At 57.7% G+C, this 22,064-nt stretch overlaps 2 protein-coding genes across 3 annotated transcripts in view; both read left to right on the top strand.

The window, feature by feature from the left end:
• Positions 1-1,762: 1,762 nt before the first annotated feature.
• Positions 1,763-6,609, top strand: LOC111138947 (signal sequence receptor subunit 2). Of its 2 annotated transcripts, none has more exons than XM_022490972.1 (6): positions 1,763-1,840; positions 2,246-2,400; positions 3,510-3,608; positions 4,645-4,753; positions 5,421-5,498; positions 6,067-6,609. In XM_022490972.1, exons 1-6 carry the CDS (start codon positions 1,832-1,834, stop codon positions 6,175-6,177), a joined length of 561 nt encoding a protein of 186 aa, XP_022346680.1. In that variant the 5' UTR covers positions 1,763-1,831; the 3' UTR covers positions 6,178-6,609. The 2 variants fall into 2 exon arrangements, with proteins under 2 accessions (XP_022346680.1, XP_022346681.1); XM_022490973.1 differs by lacking the exon at positions 1,763-1,840 and adding an exon at positions 1,842-1,891.
• Positions 6,610-16,687: 10,078 nt separating this feature from the next.
• The window catches only part of LOC111138883 (Rho/Rac guanine nucleotide exchange factor 2), a 35,884-nt gene continuing 30,507 nt past the window's right edge, over positions 16,688-22,064 (top strand). Inside the window, 2 exon segments of the mRNA XM_022490824.1 lie at positions 16,688-16,745; positions 17,264-17,381. The gene's annotated coding sequence lies outside the window, so the exon portion shown is untranslated.

The following is a 22,064-nucleotide window of genomic DNA, read 5'->3' as shown; positions in this document are numbered from 1 at the left end:
AGTGGGCAAGAAGAAATGGTTTGTTTGGCTAAAGGAGAGAGGGGTCGGGATGACAGTATCTCGGTTGTCAAAGTGATATGATTCCATGAACAATGTGAAGCAGTGGTGTGTGTATGTGTGTGCATGTGCGTGCACATGTGCGTGCATGTGTTTGTCAAATCCTACCTGACATTCCATTCACCTTTTCACACTAGTCATGGGGCTATCTGACCCCATTGCTAGGTTCTAAGCTTCTTGAGGGCATACCATACCCTGTCTCTGTGTCTCCCACAGTAACTATTGCAGCTCTTGATACATGACAGGTGCCCCCCAAAACGGAGGCTCAGTAGATCCATGCATGAACAAGGGACTCAACGAGAAGGGGCAGAGGCAGAAGGGTCAGTGTATAAATAAGCAAAGTAAGGATGGAGACATTTCTTTCCTGGATCCAGAGTGGCTATTGGTAGGGAGTGTCCACGGCGTGCGCTGAAAATATATTCCTTTTGTGTGCAGCTGAGTCCGAGAAACAAGGACATCCACACTTGGTATTTCTCCAAGCCTGGAGAAGTTGCCATGAAAACAATGCTTTGAAAAGGAAAAAAAAAAAAAAAAGTTCCTCAATCAACAAGGATTTTTTTTTTAAGACTTTATTTGTTTATTTGTGAGAGAGAGCGAGAGAGCGAAAGAGTGAGCACAGGCAGGCGGAATGGCAGGCAGAGGCAGAGGGAGAAGCAGGCTCCCCTCCAAGCAAGGAGCCCGAGGTGGGACTCAATCCCAAGACGCTGGAATCATGACCTGGGCCGAAGGCAGAGGCTTAACCCACGGAGCCCCCGGCGGCCCGGGGGACTTCGGGAGCAACTCCTTTGCGCGCAGCAGCACTGCAGGACGGAGGGCTGCGTGCAGGGGGAAACAGCGTGTCCTCACGAAGACGGAGACCAATGGAAGGAAGCTCAAGGCCGGCGCCGGAAGGAGCGACGGGGTCCGGCAAAGCCGGGGCAGCCTGCGGGGGGTGGGACGGCACAAGGCTGGGGAGCGGAACGCAGAGTTCGCCCGAACGAAGGCAGAAAACGCGCGTTTCTCGTGAAGCCCCAGCAAGGAGGCTCCTCCGTCCCCCTCCGGACCCGGGGCAGCGCGGGCGCAAGAATGGCGTCCCGAGGGCAGACGCGCCGCCCGCAGACCCAGACCGGGTAGCGCTGTGGTCGGCCGCACCCGGCACCGTCCGCGACCTGCACGCCCGGTACTGCCGGGTCTCGTCATAGACCCGAGCACCGGGACAGAAGTGACCGCCATGAGGGTGCGCGCCAGCGGCAGCCCGGAGCCCCGGGTTCCCGACGCGGAGGCCCGGACACCCTCCCCCGGAGCGCGGCCTGCGGGGTCTGCCCGGAGGAGCCCAGACGCGCGCGCCCTGCGAGAACACGGCCGCGGGGCTCTCGGCGAGCGCGGCGAGGCCACCATTGCCCTTCCCGGCCCTCGAAGGCTCGAGAAGCTCGGGGCCCGGCGACTTCCGGGGTGCAGGGAGGACCACGTCCGTCTCCGGGAAGCAGAAAGGATGCCGGTAGCCCTGGGGGGAGGAGCCTCCCCTGGTTCGAGGTTCGCCGGCGCCCGCGACGCAGCAGACCGCGGACCCAGCCGCAGGGCACCTGCCCCGGGGCGGCCGCGCGCGGTGGCGCAGGCCCGCTCGGGTCCCCCGCGCAGGAGGGCGCCGCAGAGTTAGAGGCGGGGCCTGGCCCGGAACTACAATTCCCAGGAGGCATCGCGCGAAGCACCGAGATTTCCGGCCCGAGCTCACTTCCGGCCTTTGGGCTGCTGACGCTCTCTTCCGGTCTTGGTGGCTCCCGGAAAGGCCTGTGGGATGCGCACGGTGAGTGCGGAGCCCTGGGGGTGCGGGCGGGGCGCCTCTCGGGTCCGCGCGGTGGCCGGCGGCGGAGGGGTTTCTCAGCCGCGGCGGGGACGGGAGGGACGCAGTGGCGGGGGAACCCTAACCCGAAGGGACCCACGGAAGGGAGGTGGGGGCCCGGTCAGGGGCGTGGGGAGCACCCCGTGGGGCTGGGCGGAGGACGCCTGTGCGGGGGTCCCCGGCACCCCCCACCCGCCGACGGCAAAAGGGCGGTGGGGTTGAGAGGTGGGCGATCCCGGCGTGTGGCTCAGCCCTGCTGGCTGATGGGGAAGGGGCTGCCGCTTTGCTAGACTTGGTAAGGGGCTGCCAGGAGGACTGCGGTGCGCTTCCGTGCTGGGGCTGACCGCCCACGGGCGTTTTCCCGCCAAGATGAGGCTGCTGGCGTCCGTGGTGTTGGTCCTCTGTGCTGTCAGTCATGCGGAGGAAGGAGCGCGGCTGCTGGCCTCCAAGTCGCTGCTGAACAGATACGCCGTGGAGGGGCGAGACCTGACCTTGCAGTACAACATCTACAATGTCGGCTCCAGGTGAGGGGGTCGGGGGCTGCAGGCGGGCCCTCCTCCTTCCCAGCGGGCGGACACCTGTGGGGGACCTGCAGCGACAGATGTCCGCATCAAGTGAACGCTGCTGGACCCAATTCGCCCAAGCTCCCAGAAACCTCTCCCACTTGTGGGAGCTGGGAGAGTGGCTCAGGTGGGGAGGAGGGAAGGACAAGCGTGCAGTGGGGAGCGGAGCGGAGGAGGCGCCCTGTCCTTCCCTGCCTCGGGCTTGCAGGGTTCGGCTTCCTCCCTGCCATTACCCTGTAAGCACGTGTGTTGCCTTCTTAAACTGTTATTTGCTTCCATTCTCTCTTCCACGTGTGTCCTGCTCCTCGTCCCCTCTGTGCATGTGACACACGTACACACAGAGAGTGGGACAAGAGAGAAGGTGGGCCCATTCCGTGGTGCTTCTCAGCCAGGGAATCCAGTCCGTGACCCGGATTCTCCAAACCCAGCTTACTGTGTGACTCATACCTGGCTTTTGTAGTTCTGATTTTTAGGGCAAGTAGGCAGATTCAATCGATGATTACTTTTTTTAGATTTTATTTATTTATTTGACAGACAGAGATCACAAGTAGGCAGAGAGGCAGGCAGAGAGAGAGGAGGAAGCAGGCTCCCCGCTGAGCAGAGAGCCCGATGCGGGGCTCGATCCCAGGACCCTGGGATCATGACCTGAGCTGAAGGCAGAGGCTTTAACCCACTGAGCCACCCAGGTGCCCCGATGATTATTTTTTTTTAAAGATTTTATTTATTTGACAGAGAGAGAAAGTGAGAGAGGGAACACAAGGAAGGGGAGTGGGAAAGGGAAAAGTAGGCTTCCCGCCGGGCAGGGAGCCCGATTCGGGATGCGGGGCTTGATCCCAGGACTCGGGGATCAGGACCCAAGCTGAAGGCAGACGCTTAACGACGGCGCCCCCCAGGCGCCCCAAGAGTTTATTGTTAAGTCATCTCTCCACCCAGCAAGGGGCTCGAACTCAGAACCCCAAGATCAAGAGTCCTGTGCTCCCGCAACTGAGCCAGCGGGGCGCCGCCAGTTGCCGGTTACTGTACTTCTGGGTCCGTTGCTTACTAAGCTCTCTTGTCCCTCCGTTGCGCAGCGCTGCGTTGGACGTGGAGTTATCTGACGATTCCTTCCCTCCCGAGGACTTTGGCATCGTCTCCGGAATGCTCAGTGTCAAATGGGACCGGATTGCCCCGTATCCTTGACGCTGGGTGGTGAAGGCTGGTGTTGGGGAAGACCAGGACACATTGCCAGCCAAACAGCAAGGTCATTTCACGTAGTCTGGCTGCGGGTGGCCGTTCTGTCACCTCTCCTGAAGAGACGGGACAATAGAAAATGGAGTGTGATCAAGGGGAGACCTGGGGAAGGAGGGTCCTCGAGGTCCGGTTATAAGGTGCTACAGCACACTCTCTGGGGAACAGGTGGGCATTTAGGAGACGGTTTGTGGCTGGACGAGGGTATTTAAGCTGCTTTTAGGAGAAGGTCAGTTGAGAGCTAGCACGGAGCCCCAGGGGGCCTCCTGAAGATGCTTCTTGCCCAGTGGGTCTCTTTCTGGCCTCCACCAGTTAGTTTCCAAGTGGGATTAGATAAAACTCTTCCCCCGTGAATGAAAGTATTTAGATTTTCTGGTGAGGGTAAGCGTTCTTTCTTTCTTTTTTTTTTTTTAAGATTTTATTGATTTGTTTGAGAGGGAAACACAGTGAGGGAGGGAACACAAGCAGGGGGAGTGGGAGAGGGAGAAGCAGACTCCCTGCCCAGCAGGGAGCCTGATGCGGGGCTCGATCCCAGGACCCTGGAATCATGACCTGAGCTGAAGGCAGAGGGTTAACAACTGAGCCACTCAGGTGCCCCTCTTTTTTTTTGTTCGTTTGTTTTGTTTTGTATTTTCAGTCCTCCCTCAGTTAGTCAGTGAAAGAATTTTTGTGAAAATGACTTTTCCAGTCGTATGTGTTGCTTTGAACGCTGACTCCAGAAACCCCGGGACCGAGTCCAGCTTGAACCTGCGCATTGTGTGTCTCGGAGCCCCCTTGCGCTGGGCTGGGACGACGTCCTGTCACACCCCGCGTTTCAGGCCTAGAGAACGGTCTGTGCTGATCACTCCCACGGAGGATTGCAGGCACGAAGTCCCCGTGTGGGCCCCCCGTCCTGTGGACGGCACGTCCGGCCTCCACGGTGAAAGGACGTCTCGCCAGCTTCGCTGCCTCTCCTTGCTTCCTTGACGGTCGGGCCAGCGCTAGCAACGTCTCCCACACCGTGGTCCTGCGCCCGCTCAAGGCCGGCTATTTCAACTTTACCTCGGCCACCGTGACCTACCTGGCCCAGGAGGACGGGCCCGTCGTGGTAAGTTGCCCAAACCTTAGCCGGACGGCCTAGATCTGCCTTTAGAAACTTGCAGAGACTGGCCAAGACGGCCGCCGCGCTCTCAATGGTAAGACAGCCCTGGGGAAGGGAGCAGGCGGTTTCGAACTGTGAAGCTCCAGAATGAGGCAGTTGAGACGGCGGGAGAGGAGAACCGCAGCCTCGCGCCCTCGGTCTGCTCGGTCTACTTTTAACCTGGACGGCGCTGCTTGCTGTGCGGTGGGCGGTCGCGGGTCGCCTGGGCCCCTCCCGCCCCACTGCCGTGTCCTCTCGGCTCCTTCCCAGCCTCCGCCGCGTCCGCAGTCCCCTGGCTTGGACCGCTCCTGCCGCAGACGCTGTAGTGGCGTAGCTGGTCTCTGCCCCCAGCCTTCTGGCACATTCCGCCCACCCCGCCCTCTCTCCTCCTCATTCTCTCTCTGTTGGAAGGGACCCTCCTCTCAAGGCCCAGGTGTGGGCTGCATGCCCTCCTTTCTGTCTTCTGCTTCTACACCCCTTGGCTCTGTCCCGCTCAGTCTCAGCAAGCGTTTGCTGACTGCACAGAAGTTTTTCAAGCCCTGATGGCCTCCTTGACTGGAAAGTATGATTGTCTGCGATCTCCGTGCCCTGATCCCCAGGGATTTGCCCTGATGCCCGTCCTGTCTTCTTTCAGATCGGCTTCACCAGCGCCCCCGGACAGGGAGGAATCCTGGCCCAGCGCGAGTTTGATAGGAGGTTCTCCCCGCATTTTGTAAGCTCCGCGCTGTCCTCTCCCTCTTTCCCTGGGTCCCTTTCGGTTGTGGGACCTCCTGGTCTCCTTAGAAGAGCGTTTGGTTGGTTCTTGTCACACCTGCTTTCTCAGGTGTGACACAGCCACCCCCGAGTGTCCTCTCTTAGCCGCGATTAGAGATTCTTGGCCGTGAGATGACCGTGACTAGAACCAAAAAACTGCCCTTTTCTCTGTGCGGCCTTGAGTCCAGGCCCATCTTGGAGTCTTGGATCTGTTTTGAGGTTTACAAGAACAAGTGTGTAGACTCCCAGAGTTGCAGAGCACTGGGAAGGTTGAGTGGGAGCACTAGTGGTCTAGAGAAGCTTCTTGTCCATTCTGGGTCGGGTCAGGCAGGGCCTGGGGCTCCATAGCTTGGAAGATAGGTCTGTCTGGAGAGAGCCCTTCCTGTCAGGAGCAGTCGGAGGCGCCTCTGCCGGGCTCTGCCCAACGGGCGGGCCGCACCGCTCCCTCTCCTGCTGCTTTTCTCCTTCCCGGACCTGCCATGGCCTCGCCCAGACTTGTAAACAGGGGCCTCTGTCGTCCTCCACAGCTGGACTGGGCAGCCTTCGGGGTCATGACGCTGCCCTCCATCGGCGTCCCCCTGCTGCTGTGGTACTCCAGCAAGAGGAAATACGACACTCCCAAGACCAAGAAGAACTGAGAGCCTTCCTCGGGCCGCCCTGCCCAGGAGGTCTGGGGGCTTTCCAGACGCCGGAGGGTCTCTCGAGTGCGGTCTCTTGTCCCCCAGCCCTGCCACCTTCTGGATCCTGCCTGCTCTCAACCAGAGTGAAGCACCAGGCCTCGGGTCTGTGAAAGCCTCCTCGTTGACCCCAACGCCATATGGCGGGAACGCCTCGGGCAGGGAGCCTTGAGGGCCCTCAGTGCCCCTGTGGGCCGCAGTGTGAACTCTGAGGGGCGCAGGAGGGGGCACCCTGGAGACTAACTCGACCCCCTTCCCCTATCCGCCCCTCTTGGAAGAGGCAGGAAGATCGGACGAAGGCTGAGGGACACTCTGAGGCTACCCAGTCTCTGTTCTGGGTCGGGGGGGGACGCTGACCAAGTGGGGTTTTCTAATAAAAACGTGCCACGCTGACTCGTCTGCCTCCTCGTCACCACTGGGCACCCCGGCTCCTGGGCAAGTGAGCGGACCTCCCGCCTGCTCGCTGTAGGCCTGGGGTTCTGTCTGTGCGGGCGTCTGCCCCCCGATGCCCTTGCCTGCGTCCCTCCCTCCCTTCTCCGCTTTGGCCGCACCACTGCCCTCACCCTGACCCGTCCTTGCCTGCGATCTCTCCACGGCGAGAGGACGCAGGGTGAGAGGAAGGTCATCGATGCCCTGTGAGACCTTCTGGTCTTGATTTGTTCACTGACCTTGAAAGGACTACCTCTTGACACCTGGTTCTAGCACTTTCTCTGTTTAACAACTAGCTTTTCTTTTTTCCTTTAAATTGTTTATTTAATCTCTGCACCCAAGTTGCGGCTCGAACTCATGACCCCGAGATCAGCAGTTGCGTGCTCCCCGACTGAGCCAGCCAGGCACCCCAAGAACTAGCTTCTCTTGAATTCATTTTAGTTCCGCATACCTGCAGCCCTAGCTGTGCCCTCATCACGGCCTGTGGCAAGGCCGTGGTTCTGGCTGCCGGAGCAGCCTCTCTGAGTTGCCTCGGTCCGAGCCAGGAATGCCGTGGTCCGAGAACAGCCTCCCAGGCAGGAGGGAAACCCAACAAACACCGGCTTTGTTCCTGCCACCAAGTTGCCCAGTTTAGATGCTGTTGGGGGTTGAGGGGGGAGAGACTGCCCAACCGGTTTAACCTTTCCTGGGCCCAGCACGCAGAACCCGGGCCCCAGGAAGGATGAAAAGGACATGGAGACAAAGGGAGGCTCCCAGTGGAGTAGCCCTCCGCCAGCTCACCTCCCTCCTTCAGGGACTGCGGCTCGGACACCCCACCAGGACTGGCCAGGTCAGAGGGCGAGGACGATACGTTTGCTCTTGTTCGTTGTGTTCTGGGGGAGACTGGTGCTTTGCAGAGTGGGGGAAATTAATAGGTCAGAAGCTTGAGGTTGAGAACAAGGGCAGGGAGGAAGCACGGGGCTGGCCGGACAGTGATCGTCTTGCTCCCGAGGACTGGAACACTGGTCTTCGGAGGAGGGGACACACTCCTCTGTCCGAGGACTGGAACACTGGTCTTCGGAGGAGGGGACACACTCCTCTGTCCGCGTGGTCCCCGTCGGAAACAGGCGTTCACCTACAGTAGGAGGCGCTGCGGTTTAGAGGACAGGGTAGAACCCGGGATAGGGTACCTAACTCTGGAAGGTGCCACAGGAGCCTTCTTCCTAGCCCGAGCCCCAGGTGGTAATCCTTTCCCTCCAGCTGGGGCGGTCTTCAGGGAGAACGACGGCACTTCTGGGATGGAGGAGGAAGCGGGGGGCGGGGGGCACCCAGGTCTGACGCAGATGACAAGAGAAGCATTGAGAAGGCAGCTGTTGCCACAGGCCCCTTGAACAAAGGCCAAAGCCAGGCGCTTCCTCTGGAGAGATCAGGCTTCCTGCAGTCAGGATGGAACGGGAGGCTCGGGCTGGAGGCTGGCACAGCCCGGGGGACCTGTGGGCAGACGTAGCAGGGATAGCTGGCCCTGGCTTGAGCCCTCTGAGCTTCTGGAAGAAATCTAATGGGAGACGACCAGCAGACGGCACCCCTCCACCCTCATGGAGACCACCGGGGGAGGTGTGACCTGCAGGCAGTACAGATGGGGGACCCAGCCGTCTTGTCCCAGACCCTCCCACCCCGGCAAACCCCCCTCCATCCTCCACGTAGGCCAGACCTCCAGCTGGTAGCGGCTCCCCCACACCCCACCCCGGTGCCAGGAGGAGCCAGGGGTCCAGATTTCCACGCACTTCACAGACTAGGCCCTGGGACTCCCCCTGTAGAAAGTCTGCGGGGACCAGGTGGAGGAATTCCCAAGAAGCCATCAGGACCCCTGGGTTCTCTGGGACTTATCCTGTGACAGCCCAGAATGCTGCCCGCCTCAGAGTCTGTGTCATCTGGATGCAGGTGGTTCGAGGGGAGGGTCCGCAAGGACCCCCACCCATAAAATGAGGCGGGGTCCCCTTGTGTTCTTGTGAAGCGAGGAAGAGCCCTTGGGGCTCCTGTGGTTTGGGGCCTGGCCCCGGGAAAGGGCAGGGTTTTCACGTGTGGTGGCAGCTGTCCCATCTGAATTCTGGGGCCAGGTCCGCCCACCAGGGGTCGTCTAACTCAGTCCTCTGGTGTCCCTGCTCAGGACCCGGAGCAGGGCTTGTCCGGGAACCACGGCGAGTGGCCGCTGCCATGTCACCTGCACGAGGGCTGTGGGTGCAGCATTCCTGTCCCACTGCGGGCACACATGTCACTCCAGGCCCCCACTTTACAGACAGGGAGACAGGCTGCCGGCTTCCCTGTGAGGCCCTGGCTCGGAGCTGGCAGAGCCAGCCAGGTCCTTGACCACCAGGCCACAGGGCCCCGAGAGGAGGAGGGCGGGGAGGGCCCTAAGGTCAGGACCTCCTCTGCCAGGGGAGCGGTGAGGGGACTCAGCCCCCAGAAGCTGGGATGGGATGGGGGTAGGGGAGCCCACACACACCCCGCCCTCCAGGCTCCCTGCCAGGGCCTGGTAATCGGCCCTCCCCCGCCCCCCACCTGGACTGGCTCTAGGAGGACCCTGCTGTCAAGTAGGTTTCCAGCTGTGGGCCTTCCCTGGGATGCTCTCTTTCTCCCCCCTCAGCTGTCCCCGACCCGCTGGAGTGAGGGGGACGGTGCCCACAGAGTCTCCGGGTCACCCCAGCTTAGCTTCCTCCACCTGTTTCCATGTGGGCCTGAGTCCAGTGGCCACTCTCTGTTCAGGGAGTGCTGAGGTCAGGGGACCCAGGGATCTTGGGGACCTGCCACGGTATGCAAGGGGTTAAAGGCCTGGGCACAGCACCACCGGCTGGGGTGTTTGAAGTGGGGGGAGGGCTGTCCTGGATTGGAAGGAGTGTCCCCAGCTCTGACGGCAAACTCCTGGACCAGCCCTCACTGAGGTGTGGGACTGGGTTCCTAGAGAGGCTCCCTGGCTTGTCCCTGTGCTGAAGCCAGCAGCCCACAGAGGAGCAGGGCCCCCATCTTTGGGATACCTCCTGGGACCAGTGAGTTTCCCTCTTCCCTTGCCCTGGGCCCTCACCCCAGGAACAGGGACGCCCCTGGAAGCAGAGCTCCTAGAGCCCTCAACACCCAGGAAGAGGCCGCGCGCAACTGTCCGGCCGGCTCCGGCTTTCAGCGCCCAGTTTTAATCAGAGAATATCGTGTCTTTGCGGACGGTGCAAGTGTGTAAATGGAGGCTCTCAAGTTCGGCCAAGAGTTCACACTTACTCTCGGGTGACAGGTGATGCCAAGTGTATCCTTAGAAGCCCCCCGACCCCCACTCATCCGGGCTCCCCCCTCTGGGCATATCCTCGGGCACCCACTGAGAGATTTCAGGGGCCACAAGCTCCTGCCAGAGAGTGAGGGACTCCCAGCAACCAGGTCACCTGTCCCGTCCACCTCCCACTGTGGCTGTCCCCTGAGACCTGATGGGTTCGTTCCTTGGGACGCAGTGGCCAAAGTCTTCTCAGGTGTGTCCCTCGGAACCTCAGAGCCTCTCCCGCCCCACCCTTCCGGCGCGGACAGCGGACCGTCTACCAGGGAGCGAGCAGGCCAGAGGCTGGAGAGGACTGGCGGGCCCTGCCCCAGGCTCTCCAGTCCGAGGAGCCCCTGGTAGGATGAGTTTGCAGGCCCAGGGAGGAGGAGGAAGGCGGGCCCCTGGCTTCAGTTTGCGAACCAATTAAACAAAAAAAGTGCTCAGCCTTGGAAGCCTGAAGCAGCGCAATTCCTGATCCCTGAGCCTGGCGATTCCAAGAGGAGGGGCGGTGTCGGGCGGGTGTCTGGAACACACTGACTGCTGGCTTCCGCAGAGGGAGGTGTTCTCACCGGAGAGGGCTGGGAACGCCCAGCTCTCTGGCTTTGGACTTCCAGAATTAAGTACGAACAATAACATCGATACCTCCGCCCTGTGGGTCCTGCACGCAGGTGGGCGCCTCTCAGAAGTCAGCCTGGGGGGCCTCTGGGGGGCCCAGTGGGTTAAGTGCCTGCCTTCAGCTCAGGTCATGATCTTTTTTTTTTTTTTAAGATTTTATTTATTTATTTGACAAAGAGAGATCACAAGCAGGCAGAGAGGCAGGCAGAGAGAGAGAGGAGGAAGCAGGCTCCCCGCCGAGCAGAGAGCCCGACGCGGGGCTCGATCCCAGGACCCTGAGATCATGACCTGAGCCGAAGGCAGAGGCTTGACCCACGGAGCCGCCCGGGCGCCCCAGCAGGGCATGATCTTGGTCAAGTCACGGTCAGACTCCTTCTGCCCCTCCCCCTCCCCTTGCCACTGGTGTGCTCTCTCCAATAAATAGATAAAATCTTTATTTTTTAATTTTTAATTTTTTAAGGATTTTATTTATGTATTTGACAGAGAGAGACACAGCGAGAGAGGGAACACAAGCAGGGGGAGTGGGAGAGGGAGAAGCAGGCTTCCCGCCAAGCAGAGAGCCCGATGCGGTAAAATCTTTAAAAAAAAATTTTTTTTTAATTAAAAGAAAAGAAGTCATCCTGGAAGCCAATGCGGGCAGATAGACGGCTTTTGCCTGTCTTGCCCCCGACGCGCTAAGGTACCGACAGTGCGGGGTTTGTGCACAGACCCTCTGGGTCCTCCTCTCCAGTGAAGGCAAGGTCTGCTGAATGAACGCCAGGCCTCGGCACACACCCTTGGCCTTTGGACTGTGGGAATCGGGATCCTACTGTCCAGTGGTTGGCAGGACACCTTAGCGACATCTCATGTGCTCCCCACCAAGAAACAGAGTCGCGGGAGGTTGGGGGTGGGGTGCTGGGGTCCCACCATAGAACAGGGTCAGGGGAGCAGGGCAGAACCAGCTGTGGCTCCTCCGGTTTCCTTGATCTGAGGCAAGGAGAAGCCCGGCTCTGGCCATGTCTGGGGTCACTGCTGGATTCATGACTCACTGTCCAGGGCAGAAGCAGCAGGAAGGTCACATTTTGAATCATCAAAGGCTTTTCCATGACCCTGTCCCCCCAGGGCTGGGAGAAGCCAGCCGACCAGGACATCTGGCTCCGTCTTCCTTCCCATTCTTTATTATCTGGTTCTTTTGGGGGTCTTCTTCCTGACTGTCATCCTTGGGGAGACTCAGGACCCCAGGGCCAGGCCCAGGAAACCCCCAGGCTGTGAAGGGGGCTGAGCAGCCTCCCCCATAGTCCACTCTGCCCGGCCGGGTGGGTGCAGCGGTGGCGTTCACAGAAGCCCCGCCTGCCCTCCCCCAGTTTCTAAGATGACAGAGGGAGTAGGAAGAACAAATTCGATTTCTCTGGGAACCCATCTAATTGCCTCCTTTCTTGGGCTGGTGAAGGGGCAGACACGGGGGGGCATTGAAGAACAGCGGCACTGTGGGGGGCGCCTGGGTGGCTCCATGGGTCAAGCCTCTGCCTTCGGCTCAGGTCATGGTCCCAGAGTCCTGGGATCGAGCCCCGCATCGGGCTCTCTGCTCAGCGGGGAGCCTGCTTCCCCCTCTCTCTGGCTGCCCCTCTGCCTGCTTGTGAGCTCTGTCAAAGAAATACATAAAATCTTTAATTAAGAAAAAAAAAAAAAAAAGAAGAAGTGCGGCACTGGCGATGCTGTATTTCAAGAGATGACTGTGAGGGTCCCACAGGATAGCGCGGGCGCCGGAGGGAGGGGTTCCCGAGACAACGCGGGCTCTGCACAGCTTAGCTCCTCCTTCGCAGGCTCCAGTTCCTGTTTAGGAAAGGCCTTGGGGACTTCAGCGCCCCTGCCCCAGGCCTGGTGCCCAGTGCCTGCTCGGGGTGCCCTGGACCTCAGCCGCCCTCCTTGCGCTCTTCTTGTCCTTCCTGAGATTTGGAGACCCAGTTGCTCTAAATCAGGAGGCTGCAAACTTTTTCTGTAAAGACCCAGATACTAACTATTTTAGGCTTTGTGGGCCAGACGGTCTGTGCCGCAGTTACAACTTTGCTGCCGTAACGCCGACCCAGCCGCAGACCGTATGTTAGTGAATGAGCGGGCCGTGTTCCAAAATAGCCTTTATTTATGCTCACTGAAATCTGAATTTCATAGAATTTTTATGTGTCACAAAGTAGTGTTCTTCTTTGGATTTTTCCCCCCAGCCATTTGAGAAAGATAGCAGGACAGATCTGGCCCACAGAGTCCACTAGCCGCTGCCCCTGTGACCAGAGCACTCTGCCCCTGCTTCTCCCCCAGGATCTGCTGGCCCTTCTCACCCCAGATGCTGGCTACGGCCTGTCCTTTCCATCGGAGGGCGTTCATGGCCACAAGTCCCCGTCGTGCTGTGTTACTGCGCGCCTGCGAGCTCTCCAGACGTCTCGGTCTCAGACTTTTGAATAACAGAGATCTCTCTCTCTCTCTCTCTCTCCCTGTGTGCTCCCGTCCCAGCACCCCGGTGTGCCCCACAAAGTACGGGTGACCCGTGTGGTCAGTGGACGGCCCCCACTCCGAGCAGGGGCAGGAGATGCTGATGGTGTGCGCTGGTGGGGAAACCATTCAATCCAGAGACAAGAAGATAAAGCGACATCTTAGAGCCCCTTCCTGCTCTCCTCCCAGGCCTTCCTCTGGAGCGTCTGACACAGACCTATTTCAGAGTGTCCTATCTCTGCTCCGCAGAAGTGGGTAGTGACATGATGGGATCTCATTTGGGGGCTAAATAAAGCCATTGTGCGAGAGCCAGCCCTGGCCACTGCCCGGCACCATTTCCTGAGCTCCGGAGGCTGGGGGAGCCGGGAGGGGCCTGGCAGGAGCTGGCGGAGGAGAGGGGAGAAGGCAACCATGCGGGCAGCTTGCATCTCAGAAAGTGGAAGGAGGAATGTCTCCGGGAGGGGCTGAGGGAGCCCTGCTACACCTCATCCCTCTGAGGGACAGAATGGGCATTATTGACATTGTGGCGTGGAGGGGCGGGGTTGAGAGACCAGGACAAATGGAGAGAAACGGAATGAAGATATGAGGCAGAAGGAGCCCCATCAGGTACATTTGCACAGAGGGCGGAGGCCTGGAATGAGTGACGCAGGCGCTGGGCAAAGGTGGGTCTCCCAGAAGAGGCCAGACTCCAGCTGGTCGGAGCCCGAGGAAGAAGGGTGGGATTTCAGGACCAGAGCCTCTGTCTACCACGTACCCTCTGCAGCAGGTAGCATCCCCAGGGACAGAGGGGAGGAAACGCTTCCCACCAAATCCAGCGCCACACACCCCACTGGGGCGGGCATAGTAGACAGAAGCTGGGGCTGGTGACTCCGGCCCGTCGGCCTCTTTTGTGAGGTCTCTGCCCCGTTTCCAGCTCCCCCTGCTCCTCTGTTCCCAGGGAGCACCCCAGGTCCTCTTCTAGCCTCCACCCCAGCCTCTCACAATACTTTGTGTGCCATTTCCCCCTCCTTTCCCCCGACCACCAGCTCTGGAGACCCTTAGAGGGCAGGCTGAGGCTCTGGCCCTCGGACTGTGCCGCACTGGCTGTGGCGCTGCCCGTCCCATTTCTAGCCGACACGTCAGGTGCACCAGGCCGTGTTTGCAGACGCAGAGAGAGTGGACTTGTCCTGGCGGCTGGCTGCGGGCCCCACGCCCACCCCCACCCCTGTGGCTCCCCGGTGTGAGGAGCATGGCCCAGCTTTCCAGGCCTCTCCCTTCCCCCCTCTGTCCCCAGAGCCGTTGGTGGGGCCGCAGGTGCACCTGCCTTGGCCCGTGCGCTCACCCCCTTCCTTCCTTGCTGTGGCCGGGACTGCAAAAGGGCCTCTCTCTGGTGCTGGGTGGAGCGAGGGGTGGGGACAGGTTGTAGGGACAGTAGGAAGAGTGGCTTGAAGGAACCGCCTTCTGACAATGGGACTTCTGGTGTGGATGGTGAGGAGTAAGGTGACAGAGGGAGGCTGGGCGCCCTCGTGGAGAGCCTGTGAGTGGGGGGGAGGACTCTGGCTCCCTGTTTGCTGGTCCTCCGGGGCCCTCCCAGCAGCTCCACTAGGAGACTACGGCTAGCAGAAGACCCCGCGGGGACAGGGCCTAGGAGACAGCAGCACAGGGACCGGCAGGAAAGGAGAGGTCCCGCCTGCCCCCACCACCTCTGGTCCTTGGTACCTCATTGAGGAGTGGGGCGTCTCAGCTTCAACTTTAAGAGCTCCTGAGGGTTCTTAACTCTGAGACACACTGAGGCCGGCCCCGAGGGCCGCCGGGCGCGGGAGCATTGGGCGGCAAGAATAGTGCCCATGTCGGGGACGGAAGAAACTTCCAGGTGGCGGCCAGTGGTGTCCAGTGCACTGCTTCTGGAGAGAGGACTTTCGGCTCTGTTCCTTCCACATGACCAGCCTTGGAGGGGCGAAACCAGATGCTCTTTTGTGAACTGTCCTCCCCGCCCCTCTGTGTGCCTAGACTCCCCGCTTGAAGCCAACCACTCAACCCTCTAGACCCCTCAAGGGCCACTCACTCCCTTCGGTTCCCTCTTCCTGAGTTTCTTTTCTTCTCTTTTCTTTTTTTAATTAAAGATTTTATTTATTTATTTGACAGAGATCACAAGTAGGCAGAGAGGCAGGCAGAGGGAGTGGGAAGCAGGCTTCCCGCTGAGCAGGGAGCCCGATTCGGGGCTCGATCCCAGGACCCTGAGATCATGACCTGAGCCAAAGGCAGATGCTTAACCCACGGAGCCACCCTGGCGCCCCTCTTCCTGAGCTTTCTAAGGGGCTACGAGCTCACTCCTTCCACAGCCCACAGCCTTCTGTCGCACCTCACTGGCCACTCTGGCCGCTCAGTCATCTGTGATTTGGGCTTCTGTCTCTGCACACGCACACGTGTGCACACACGTGTGCATGCACGCACACACTCCTGCAAACACACGCACACACGCGCGTGCACAAGGGCTGTGAATTCCTTAAGGATAGGAACGGTATCTGTCTCTTTGCTTGGCTGGGTTTTCTGCTGTGCCGGTCAGTGCTCAGGACATGGGAGCATCCTGGGGGAACGAGGATGTCCTCACGCCCTGGAGAGAGCACTGGGCTGGGAGTCAGCGAAGCTGCTTGCCCCTCTGGGCTCTGGGCCAGCCACGCCCCAGCTCTGCGCCTGGGGAAAGGAAGGTTTGGCTGTGATAACCCCCCAACCCCTCCTCCATCCCAGGATTCCAGGATTCTAGAACTCCTCTCGCCCCTTTGTCTTCTTGACTCAGACTGGCCCGTGGGTGCCTCCCATGAACGGAGACGTCCCAGAGGTGTTCCTCGCAGGCGGAGACCTGGTGTCCCAAGGCCACACTCGCCGCTGCCTGTCTGCAGTTGCGTCCAGAGAGCAGCTGGAGGAAGACGAGGAGGAGGAGGAGGAGGAGGAGGAGGAGGGAAAAACAGAGAAGGGAGATGGCTTCCACGCTGTACCCCTCCGGAGGTCGGGGGCCTTCCGTGCCCATGGCCACAACCACAGCCCGTTCAAAAGACATAGCTGGGGGCCAGGCAGGGAGCACCAGGATCCACTGAGCAGGTAACCCCCGTGGGCCCCTGCCCCTCCTTTCCTCAAGTCCCAGACCCTGGAGAAAGGGGTTAGGCAGGGATGCCGGGAGCTGAGGACACCTGGGCCCTGGCCCTCCCTGGAGAGTCTGAACCCTGCCTGTCTCTGGCTTTTGGGGGAGACGACCCTGCTTTTCAAAGTGTGGCCCCTCTCGCTCCTCTCTGGCTGGTCTGGGGGCAGGTGGGGGAGGCCGTGGAGGGGAAGGGACAGGCCATATTGCCTCCACCTCCCACTCTGAGTTTCACTGACCCATAGAGCTGGAAGGGACTCAGGGATCGTGGGGCCCAAACTTGTCCCTGTGCAGCTGAGGGAAGTGAGCCCAGAGAGCTTTGGAGACTCCTTGGGCAGCGTCCCCGGGCTGGGGCATTGCTGGTTCTAGGCTGACCCAGACGCAGGATGTCATAAGCATGTCCGTACAGCGGCACAGGGCGGGGGGAGGTCTGTGAGCGTCTTTCTGCTTGGCCGAAGACAGAGACCAGCTCTCCTCCTCTTCTGGAAAACCCCCGACCACTTCCCCAAAGACAGGGGAAGTCAGAGAGAAGGTCTGGGGGTCAATGTGGAGAGCTCAGTGTGACGGGCCTCTGAGAGGAAGGGCACTGACTGCTCTGGCCGTGGTCCCCAGGGGCAGGTTTGCTCAGCTCAGGTGAGTAGACCAAGCTCCTGGGCCCAGCTGGCTGAGCTGGGGGGAGGAGAGGACCCTGTGCTGGGTCCCTGAACGGACTCAGCTGGGAAGCCTGGCCCACAGGGCTCATGGAACCTTCCAGAGAGCAGCCTGTCGGAGGCAGAGATGCCCTGGGGATCCCCATGGGGGGCCAGCTGTATCGCAGGGTCTTTGAGGGGTCACCTTTCGCCATCAGGCACTGATTCTGCCCCTTGGGCTTTGGAGGGGCAAAGCTGGGCATCAGAATCCGGGCAAGGAATGAGACTGCAGCGTGCCGTGGGGTCTGGCGAGCACCGGTGTCCTTTCCGAGGACAGTACTGCCCCGTGGCCAGCAGGGGCCACCCTTGCCCGCAGCTTCGCAAAAGCACAGCCCCAAAGGCCCAGTTTGGGTCTGGGCTGCATCTGTGCCATCAGGAAGGGCCCGGTGGGGCGGTGTCCCTCCCTGGTGCCCGTCACTAGCCACTGGGCACTGAGGGCAGTGGTGACAATGTGTGTTTCAGGCGCGAACTGCAGGCACCGGGATGCACAGGCGCCGGGGAGGCCACCTTGCTGCAGAGCCGAGAGGAGCTGGACAACTTTCTGGGACCACAGTGCCAAGGCAGTCAGCCCGCCCGCGCGGTATGGACAAGCGTCCCCACGGAGGCCAGAGCCTTCTCCCCGTCTCCTGCCCCCTTGCTCGTCCAGCCACCGCTCTGTGCCCCTTCTGTCCTGCCAGCCGCCGGGTCTCTCTGTGCCCGGACCTCGTCGCGACTCCGACTCACTGAGGCTGTGTCTGCTGTGTGTGTAGCCCTCTGTCGGCCTCCCCGGGTCCGCGCGCCCGGTCCCCCACTCCTGGTGTCCTGCCCCTGCCTCTCTCTCTACGACTCGCTGTCCCCACCTTTCTGAGTCTGAGCTCTGCACTGATGTGGGCCTCTCTGCTCCTCTCATGAAAAGGCCCCTGTTCCCCTAATTGTGATAACCACTTCTTTCTGTGGGCCCCACATTTCTCAGCTTGGAGCCCAACTTAGAATGTGTGGGATGAAACCAGGCGTCTCATGCCCTGAAGGGCAGTGATCTCTAACAAGAGAATCATAGACTGGTGAATGAGAAGGGGCACAGAGTCTGCCCGCCTTCTGGCTTAAGGGAACGCATCTGGCGGATCTCAAGCCAGGACCTAGGGACCCTTGGGGATACACAGGCCTTTAGGGGCACCTCTGGATCGGCTAAGCTCAGTCCCTCCAGCTCCTCCTCTAGCTGGCCAGGGACCCCAACACCAGCCTCCTAGGGCCAACCTGTGGCTTGGGGGAGAGGGCAAGGGAGATGGGCTGCCGCAGGCAGTGGCTGGTCCCTTCTCATCCCGCCGGCATCCCCACGGACCCCCCCCCCACAGAGCGGTGCTGTAGGAGGAACAGGGTGGGGAGGCAGACCAGCTTCCAGGTCCTTCACGTACCTGCTAGAGGACCTAGCTCATCTCTCCAAAACTCAGGATAATAAAAACTGTCTTTTAAAGTTATGATTATTTTGAGGGGCGCCTGGGTGGCTCAGATGGTAAGGCGTCTGCCTTCGGCTCAGGTCATGATCCCAGGGTCCTGGGATCGAGCCCCGCATCGGGCTCCCTGCTCAGCATGGAGTCCGCTTCCGCCCCTTTGTCCCCACTGCCTGCCCTACTTATGCCTCTCAGTCTCTCTGTCAAATAAATAAAATCTTTAAAAAATTAAATTAAATTAAATTTAAATTTAAATTAAATAGTTATGATTATTTTGAAAAGAAAAACAAAAAAGGAAGGAAGTTCAAGTGCCCAGTACAGAGGCTGGCCCTCAGGCTGAGCTCAAGGACACGCAGATCCTCTCCCCTGCTCTCCCTCAGCCCCACCTGCTCCCTACCTTCCTGCCCTGCTCTCGTTCCTCCCCTCCCCTCCCCTCTCCTCTCCCCTCTCCTCTCCTCTCCTCTTCTTCAAGCCCTCCCCCTTGTGTTTCTCCCTGTCTGCGTGTTGCTGTTTTTGTTTCTTCCTCCAGAGCCAGTGCATACAAACACCACCGAGGTCTAGTGGCCAAAAGCTCCAGGCTCACGAGGGTGGCCCTCGGCCTGCAGAGGGGGGGCCTGGGGCCCCCAGGAGGTATTCTGTGGCCAGCGCAGAGCGGACCCCTCTAAGACTCAGTCAGTAGAGCACGTGACTCTTAATCTCCAGGTCGTGAGTTCCAGCCCCACATTGGGCCTAGAGATAACATTAAAAAAAAAAAAAAAAAAAAAAAAAGAGGGGCGCCTGCGTGGCTCAGTGGGTTAAAGCCTCTGCCTTTGGCTCAGGTCATGATCCCAGGGTCCTGGGATCAAGCCCCACATCAGGCTCTCTGCTCAGCAGGGAGCCTTCTTCCCCCTCTGCCTCTCTGCCTCCTTGTGATCTCTGCCTGTCAAATAAAATAAATAAAATCTTAAAAAAAAAAAAAAAGAAAAAAAAAAAAAAAAGGGGCAGAAGATTTTAATAGACATTTTATTAAAAAAAAAAAAAAAGATTCAGATGTCTTTTTTTTCCTTCTTCTTAACCAGACGCCACACCCAACATGGGGCTGGAACTCAGGACCCTGAGATCAAGAGTTGCAGGCTCCGCCCCAACTGAGCCCTCCAGGCTTCTCCTAGGTTCAGACTCTTAAGTGGGGCCTGCGCTCTTCCCTTTGCCAGAGTGACTAGGACCCCCTGCTGTATTTCCCTTTCTGTCTCTCTCTCTCTCTTTGTTTTTAAGATTTTATTTTTATTTATTTATTTATTTATTTATTTATTTTTATTTATTTTTAAAAAGATTTTATTTATTTATTTGACAGATCACAAGTAGGCAGAGAGGCAGGCAAAGAGAGAGAGAGGGAAGCAGGCGCCTGCTGAGCAGAGAGCCCGATGCGGGGCTTGATCCCAGGACCCTGGGATCATGACCTGAGCCCAAGGCAAAGGCTTTAACCCACTGAGCCACCCAGGTGCCCCTAAGATTTTATTTATTTTTTTTAAAGATTTTATTTATTTATTTGACAGAGAGAGATCACAAGTAGACAGAGAGGCAGGCAGAGAGAGAGGGGAGGAAGCAGGCTCCCTGCTGAGCAGAGAGCCCGATGCGGGAGTCGATCCCAGGACCCTGAGATCATGACCTGAGCCGAAGGCAGCGGCTTAACCCACTGAGCCACCCAGGTGCCCCTAAGATTTTATTTTTAAGTCATCTCTATCCCCAACGTGGGGCTCAAACCCAGAACCCTGAGATTAAGAGTCCCTTGCCGCACCAGCTGAGCCAGCCAGGCGACCCTCCCTTTCATCTTTAAGTCCGTGTTTGAAATCGAATGCCCAGTAAATCAGCCCCCACCTCTAGCCCTCGAACACCACCAATGCCTGGGGGGTCTTGGTCTTGCCTTTGTCCCCTCTGCTGTTCCCTCACCTGCCCCACCAGAGATAATCACTACCTTGAATTTTCTTTATAACCCATCCACATTTTTTTATAGTTTAACACAAATATATATACATTACCTAATAATATATTAATTTTAATTTTAAAATTAATTTTAAAACAATGATGTTACGTGGTACAAAATGGTCTATAATCTGCATTTTCAGTCCACACTGTATCTAATTTTTATCAATGTGTTGCCGACAGTTCCGGTTTATTCATTCTCATCCCACTCTGCCCTCGAACGTGTAGATAATGTCCGCTCTGTTGTCCCAAGCAGTGTCACCATGAACCTGCTGTTATCAGTCTTCTGGCGCACATTCGTTAAGTGTTTCCCGAGGGCAGACACCTCGGTGGGGGGAGCTGTGGGGTGACAGCGCACCTCAAACTCACAAGATCATGGCAGACTGTTTCTTCCCCCTCAGAAGTATTGGAGAGGTCCTCTTGATCCTCATCTTTCCCAGCATTCAGAGGCATGAGACTTCGTAATGCTGCCAGTCTAGTGATTATAAACCTCACTGAAGCACTGACCTCGACGGTGCGCGCGACGCGTGCTATTAAGCATCTTCTGTGCACACAGATCCTTTGTGTTTCCTCTTCTGTGTTTCCTCTTCCTGTCTCTGCCCATGTCTCCCCTTTGTTGTTATATACATTGCAGTGATCTTTTCACCACATGGAGAAAAATGGTTTGTCTTTTCCTTCTCCTGTGGTGACTTTACATAAACAGAATTTCCTAACTTTTATTTTTTTTATTTTTAAATATTTTCCTTTTAAAGAATCTCTACACCCCACGTGGGGTTCAAACTCACAACCCCCACATCAGGAGTCACATGCTCCACCAACTGGGGCAGCCAAGCGCCCCTGAATTTCTTTTTTTTTTTTAAGATTATTTATTTATTTATTTTCAGACAGAGATCACAAGTAGGCAGAGGGGCAGGGAGAGAGAGAGGAGGAAGCAGGCTCCCTGCTGAGCAGAGAGCCTGATGTGGGGCTCGATCCCAGGACCCTGGGATCATGACCTGAGTCGAAGGCAGAGGCTTTAACCCACTGAGACACCCAGGCGCCCCGCACCCCTGAATTTCTTAATTTTTAAAAAGTAAACATTTATCGAAGTATAACATGTATACAAAACATGCAGTAAAACATGTTTGAGTTTTTCTTTTTAAGATTTTATTTATTTATTTGTCAGAGAGAGAGAGAGCGAGCGAGCACAGGCAGACAGAGTGGCAGGCAGAGGCAGAGGGAGAAGCAGGCTCCCCACAGAACAAGGAGCCCAATGTGGGACTCGATCCCAGGACGCTGGGACCATGACCTGAGCCGAAGGCAGCTGCCCAACCAACTGAGCCACCCAGGCATCCCAATGTTTGAGATTTTAATTGGAATTGTAATGAATCTAGAGAATAATTTAGGGAAAGTTGACATCTGTACAATGTTGCTTCTTCCTTTCCATGAAGATAGTATACCTCTCTAATATTTTTTTTTTTTTTTCCCATACAGACCTTGTGGATATAGATGTATTCTTAGGTATATATATTTTTTTAAGATTTTATTCTTAGGTATATTATACTTCTTTTGTTGTTTTAAATTTTAGTCATTCTGGTGGATGTCTTAGAGGTATCTCATTATGGTTTTAATTTGCATGTCCCTGTTGAAACAGTTTGTTGGGCATTTTTCTTTCTTTTCTTTTCTTTTCTTTTTTTTTTTTTTTTTTTGAGAGAGAGAGAGAGAGAGAGACCATGGTGGGGGAGGGGTAAGGGCTAGGGAGAGAGAGAGAGAATCCCAAGCAGACTACAAGCGCAGCACTGAATCTGATGTGGGGATTAACCCTGAGAAAACAACATGAGCTGAAATCAGATGTTTAACAGAATAAGCCATCCAGGCACCCCACTTATTCATATTCT

This window comes from Enhydra lutris, unplaced genomic scaffold (genome assembly GCF_002288905.1).
Source record: "Enhydra lutris kenyoni isolate GAN:26980312 unplaced genomic scaffold, ASM228890v2 scaffoldscaffold94, whole genome shotgun sequence".
NCBI lineage: Eukaryota > Metazoa > Chordata > Mammalia > Carnivora > Mustelidae > Enhydra > Enhydra lutris.
Note: the sequence above shows the minus strand (reverse complement) of the source record. Positions and strands in the feature narration are given on the sequence as shown.

Bases quoted from the DNA above. Each gene is read 5' to 3' on its own strand.
- LOC111138947 (XM_022490972.1), top strand. The intron at 3,609-4,644 runs GTATCCTTGACG...CGGTCGGGCCAG, and splicing joins AAATGGGACCGGATTGCCCC to CGCTAGCAACGTCTCCCACA. The intron at 5,499-6,066 runs GTAAGCTCCGCG...CGTCCTCCACAG, and splicing joins GGAGGTTCTCCCCGCATTTT to CTGGACTGGGCAGCCTTCGG.